The sequence below is a fragment of the Somniosus microcephalus genome, unplaced genomic scaffold, assembly GCF_052327205.1.
Source record: "Somniosus microcephalus isolate GS21.2 unplaced genomic scaffold, FLI_Smic_1.0 unresolved_chr3, whole genome shotgun sequence".
Lineage (NCBI taxonomy): Eukaryota > Metazoa > Chordata > Chondrichthyes > Squaliformes > Somniosidae > Somniosus > Somniosus microcephalus.
This window is the reverse complement of record NW_028225181.1, coordinates 3809018-3815163: the sequence shown is the minus strand read 5'-3', so window position 1 is coordinate 3815163 and position 6146 is coordinate 3809018. Positions and strand designations below refer to the sequence as shown.

The 6146-nt window shown below is 40.6% G+C and overlaps 1 protein-coding gene across 1 annotated transcript; it reads right to left on the bottom strand.

The window, feature by feature from the left end:
• Nucleotides 1-475: 475 nt before the first annotated feature.
• LOC147091174 (putative G protein-coupled receptor 139) lies at nucleotides 476-5594 on the bottom strand. Its single transcript, XM_085976518.1, has 2 exons — nucleotides 5422-5594; nucleotides 476-1573 (listed from the first exon to the last, which is right to left on the bottom strand). The coding sequence occupies exons 1-2, from the start codon at nucleotides 5555-5557 to the stop codon at nucleotides 672-674; spliced, it is 1038 nt and encodes a 345-aa protein (XP_085832644.1). The 5' UTR covers nucleotides 5558-5594; the 3' UTR covers nucleotides 476-671.
• Between the last annotated feature and the right edge of the window lie 552 nt (nucleotides 5595-6146).

The window sequence follows — 6146 nt, the reverse complement described above, 5'->3', positions numbered from 1 at the left end:
AAATAATAAAGTGGTTGGTTTGTCTGTCTGTCTGTCTGTCCGCTATACACTCAAAAGTTATAGAGCGTACCTACACATATGTTATATCAAAAGAAAGCTGATGATCAGGGGAGTGTCTTAGGTATAACTACTTTTTGGTCAGACAAAAGGGTTCGGACAGTATACAAAAAAAGTTCAAAAATGCGCTCATTAGCAGTTGACCAATCCTACCACTCATTAGCATTGAGTGACGTAATTGTTGACCAATCCTACCATTCAGTGACCTGATGCTTGACCAATCGGTGCGTCACGGGCGGGACATAATCCTGCAGCCTCCCCAAACATAGCCGCCTTTTTTTCCCCTGCTTTTCCTCAACAGCGAGCAGGGCAGCTGCGTCGGCCCGCCAGAGCGGGAGTTGAGTTGGGGTCACTCGTGCCGGGCCTCACAACCGCTCGGCCTGAGACACAGAGCGGGGGAGCGGCAGCGGACGGCCAACAACCGCGCGGCCTGAGACACACAGCGGGGGAGCGGCAGCGGCCGGCCGTCAACCGCGTGGCCCTCTAAACTGCCCTGGCAATGCTGGGCCCCCCCAGCTAGTACTAACATATATCACTGGCCCCGCAGGTGAGATAGGGTCGGACAGAATATGAGGCGGGATTCAGTTCTGATGCAGGAACTTTTTCAGTTATTCTCATCCTTTAATGAGTTTTACAATTAAAGTAAAGGGATAGTTCACCACATTTTTCAACTCCTGTCTAAACCTAGTCTGTGTCACGGCATAAATGCAAGTGTTTGTGCAGCAACTCAGGAGCTGGAGCATTTGTCCCAAATCTGGAAAATATATAGGTAGAGATACAACATAATCAACCAATCGCCACACCCGGTTATATATAGAATACACCATAAGCAGTGACCATAACAGGATGAAATTGCACGAAATAGCAAACAGTAAAATGATGGATTTCTTTCGGCTCTCCATCTCTGGGTCTCTGGGACTCTCCCCACTGCTGGGACACCGGAGTCTCCTGCGGGCTCTGCTGGACACTAAAATGTGTCTGATGGTGACAGCATTGAGCAGCAGGATCACGACAAATGGGACACCCGGGGTGAGAATATGATGAAGGAGCTCGATTGCCCCCCAGGCCGGTGAAAACTGAAATTCGAATGTTACATCACAAAACCAGGGGGTGTTCGCTAGCCCATATTCATGTGACAACATAAAATACCAGAAAACGTTCTTTAAACAGCTCAGCACAGTCACTGTTCCTAGAACCACAGCCGCCGTTTTCTTGGTGCAATATTTTCTTTTCAGCTTCTGGCAACAAATTGCCACAAAACGATCAAAGGTGAAGGTGACAGTGAACCAGACAGAACAGTCTGTGACTGCATAAAGCAGGGCGGCATGGATATTGCACACGGGGATAGAATAGACAGGTGCAAACGGTTTCTTATAAGACATCGGAATCTGCCTCAATATCAGATCGATGATAACGACCAGTAGATCCGCCGCTGCCATGGCCACCAGGTAGTGAGTGACACATGTGGAGAGACCGCACTTTCCCCGAGACAGGATCACAATGGTTATTAAGTTAACTGTGTGGAAGGGAAATACACGGGGAAGTTTTATATTAGGCTGACAGCAAAAAGAGCAGTTTAATGCAATTCGGTGTGAAATGTGCAATTAATTACCGACATTCATTGATATAATCTAATTATATTACCTTTGAAGCTCTGAGTCGTTTTTGTCAGAATAATGAATCAATAAATGAAATGAGAATAAATACATGAAAGTAACAGATGTTTGTTCAATGAGAGATGAAATGATAGATCTACCTTTAGCCCAGCATAAAATAAGCAACAGCTGAGGTAGCAGGGATGCAAAGGACTGGAGCATCTCAGGAATAGATTGGGAAAAGCAGATTAGCAAATTTCAGAAAGGTAGTGAATTTATTGAGTTTGTCAGGGATAGTGTTCACTAACAATAGGCTCTCTAACCAACAAGCGGCTTGGCATGTTAGATTTGTAATCTACTAGTGAGCCAGATTTACTTAAAATCCTAACGGTGTGGAAAACTTTTTCTAATAGTGATCATAACATGATCGAGTTCAATGAAGAGAAACGCAAAACCATTACTAAGTTTGTAGGTTTCAGTAAGGCCGACTTCAACGGGATGAGGCAGAGACTGTCCACAGTCAACTGGGCAAAGCTGTTAATGGGCAAAACAACAGACAATCAGTGGGAATGTTCAAAAATAATGAATCCGATACAGAACCAGTTTATACCCCTGAGGGGCACGGGTTCTATTTGTCAAAAACAGCCCTGGACGACTAAAGACGTAAGGGACAGCATGGAAATAAAAGACAAAGCCTATAAAAATGCAAAACGTAGCACAGATGGTGGCGAATGGGAAAGATACAAAGAACAGCAAAGGGTAACACAACAGATAAAAATAGCTACAACGGGTATTATGACAAGAAACTTGCAAGGTATATCAAAATCAACACAAATAATTTTTACAATTATATTAGGAAAATAAGGTAGTCAGGAGCAATGCTAAACCCATAAAATCTGAAAGCGGTGATATTGTTAATGATAATATGGAAATGGCCGACTAGTTGAAAAAAGACTTTGTGTCAGTATTTACAGTAGATGAAGAGCATAGCATGCCGCAAATCCCAAGGAAATTAATATTGAATCAGAGACAGTTATTCAATAACGTTAACGTCAATAAAATGAGAGTAACAAATAAAGTAATGACTCTAAAGTGTGACACATTCCAACCACCAGATACGGCCTCAAATATTCATAATGTTTATTAACGACGTAGATGATGGCATAGAACGTCATATCGCCAAATTTTGCGGATGACACAACGTTAGGCAGCAATGTAGGCAGTGTAGATGAAAGCAAGAAATTACATAGGAATATCGATAGGTTAAATGAATGGGCAAAACTGTAGCAAATGGATTTTAACGTTGTCAAATGTGATGTTTTCCAATTAGTACATAAAAAGAATAGAACAGTGTACTTTCTAAATGGTGAAAAGGTAAAAAGAGTGGCCGTCCAAAGAGCGGGGGAGCATCTATAAAGATCATTAAAATATCATCGACAGGTAGAGAAAATAATCAGAAACACTAATGGAATGCTGGATGTTGTACCTAAAGCACGAGCATACAAGCGGTAGAGGTTATGCTGCAGTTACACAAAGACCTGGTTAGACAACATCTGGAGTACTGTGAGCATTTCTGGGCACCACAGCTTAGGGAGGATATATTGGGCTTGGAGGAAGTGCAGCGTATGTATACCAGAATGACACCCGGACTCCAAGGGTTATGTTATGGGGAGAAATTACACGAATTAGGAATGAATTCTTTAGAATTTAGACGGTAAATGGGTGATCTGATCGAAGTTTTCAAGATATTAAGACGGACAGATTGGTAGATAGGCAGAGGCTATTTTCCCTGGTTGGGGATTCTAGGACTAAGGAGCAGCATCTAAAAATTAGAGCCAGACCTTTCAGGAGTGAAATCAGGAACACTTCTAAGCACAAAGGGTGGTAGAAGTTTGAAACTCACTTCCGCAAACCGAAATTGATGCTAGATCAATTGTTAACTTTCAATCTGAGATTGATAGATTTTATTAACCAGATTTATTAGGGGATATGGGGCAATGTCGGGTATATGGAGTTAAGTCGCAGATCAGCCATTATCTCATTAAATGGCGAAACAGGCTTGAGGGGATAAATGGGTTACTCCAATTCCTATGTTCCTATTTTCTTACAAGACTTCGTGTCCCAGGATCAGTCAGCATTTTCAGAGGTGCAGTTAGCTTCAATGCCCTATGTAAGGTATGTTGAATTCCCGCTTGGATTGCTGATCTTGGTTTGACCATCCTTTATATATAGAACAGTAAATGACTTCAATAGCAACATACAGAAACTGCAAAGATGGCGTGCAATAATTACAGGCAACTGTATTTAAAATGTACGAATGTAATACGATAATGTTAAGATAAATACAAGTGAATTGCCATTATGAAGACAAAAAGGCTGTAGAGGTGCTTTGAAGATTGGGATTATCGCATTTTTTTGAAACATACAAATTGTAGCTCATTGAAAGGAATATTTTCAAATAATCTAAATTATAATAAATAGTTATATTTGACAGTGCATGCCTCAGTAAATGTGTTTATCAACATCGAATTCAGTTGAATTATCCAACAGGCAATGTGCTGCCGAACGGTTTTGTTAAGTATCTGAACACAAACGGAGATAGTTATTATCCTTATATTTCACACGTTGGTTTCCAACTATGTGCAGAAAATATTAGAAGAGAAAATATCAAAGGATTATCTTTACCTCAGCTGCGATTGTTTATCCTGAAGTACAGCAGGAGGCAATAGAGAACCACTCTGGGTCTCAGAGATCCACTGAAATGTGACAGATGGGTATTTGACTCAATTGTAAAATCAAATCAAAATTGCAATCAACTATTGAAATCTGGCTAAATGAACATTTTATGAGAATATAAATTATACTTGTAATCTCATTCCAACCTATAGAAGCAGTGCCATTAATGCAGAACTGGAGTTGGTGGAAAAGGAGTCAGTAACTGGAACTGAATGATTAGCTGATATTTCACACATTTAAAGACATGTATATGGCCTGCCAGGATTTTCTTCCTATGACACTGTTTAAATAACCATACCGAGCATCAGACGAAAACAAAAGCAAAATACAGCTGATACTGGAAATCTGAAATGAAAGCAAAAAAATGATGTAAATACTCAGCAGGTGAGGCAGCACCTGTGGAGAGAGAGACACAGAGTTACTGTTTCAGGTCGATGACCTTTGCCATTAGGTGCTAAGTCTCCTAAACCAAGCAAACATTCTTCTGATCTGATAGAAAAGTTCAGTGTGGATAACAGAAGTAAATTCGTTAAATAATGAGTCCGGGTCCGATATTTTTGCTTGAAATGAACATAGACTATTGCAATTTAGGTAACACCATATCACGTTCAGAATTAGTAGCGTACAGCGGCGCCGAAAGCATGGGGAATGACAAGGAATATTGGAAGAAGGAAAGAAATACAGTTCAGCATTATTTACAGAATTAAAAGCTGGGTACAGAGACGTACTAGGGACACCAACAGCAGCGAGGGCTGCCGGGGTTGTGGAGAAAATTACAAGATTAGTAATTCTGTTATACATAATTTACAGAATTAAGTCTTAACTGGAGCACCAACTGTAGTGAGGCTGTTCGAGCACTTTTGTACAACAACCCATGCATTAACAACGACATAAAGAAAGAAAGACTTGCATTCATACGACTTAGATGATTCAAAAAATTGAAACACAGAATATCATTAATAAAAAAAATCATATTACACTGTAATATAAATTCTTACTATTATGCAATTTATAACTGGGCATTGATACTTACTCGGAACACCAACAACAGCGAGGAGGGGATAGTAAATCTTTCGTATTTCATAACATAGTTTTAATGTCTGCATATTTTCAAGCCAATTATCTGGAAGGGGCGGTGGCGGGGGAGGTGGCACAGCCATGTCTTCCATTCTGTGAGTCGCTGGTGGTCTTTGTGCTGGAGGCAGCGTGCTGACTGTGTGAGGTGACACAATGAAGGGAGCTCCTTATTTATAGCAGAGCAAAATCCCCCAGTGACATCATTAGGTCCCACTGTAACTGGCATTAATTACAGTCATTGAACAAACAGATTAATTGATTCTTGTTACAACAACACTTTACTGCAACACAATCTATCTAACGATATTGTACACAGTTTCATGTTAAAAGTGAGCGAATGCGGAATATTTCAGCCCCCCATAAATTACAGATAGAACAAAGAGAATGGAGTTTCTCTTTCTGTTTTGAACAAAACCCGAGAACAATTGACGAGCAAGTTACAGAAAACTGGTTGAATAAAAGAAGGAAGAAGGCAGGATTGCCCCAAACTTGTTATCTGATTTATTCAAACCCAGACCATCAGGTTAAAGATATTCACCATCAATAAACGTTCCTAAACGGCAGGATCTTAGCGATGAACTCAGTGATGGAAAGATTGTAATGACACATGACACTGTACCGGCTTCAACACAGGAATTACATTCCCTGGGCTAACTAGATTACTTTGTATCTATTCCCCGG

Excerpts from the sequence above, each read along its gene's own strand:
- LOC147091174 (XM_085976518.1), bottom strand. The coding sequence starts at position 5,557 with ATGGAAGACATGGCTGTGCCACCTCCCCCGCCACCGCCCCTTCCAGAT. Across the intron at positions 1,574-5,421 it reads CGCTGTTGTTGGTGTTCCGA|TTAACTTAATAACCATTGTG; the intron begins GTAAGTATCAAT and ends CCTTCCACACAG.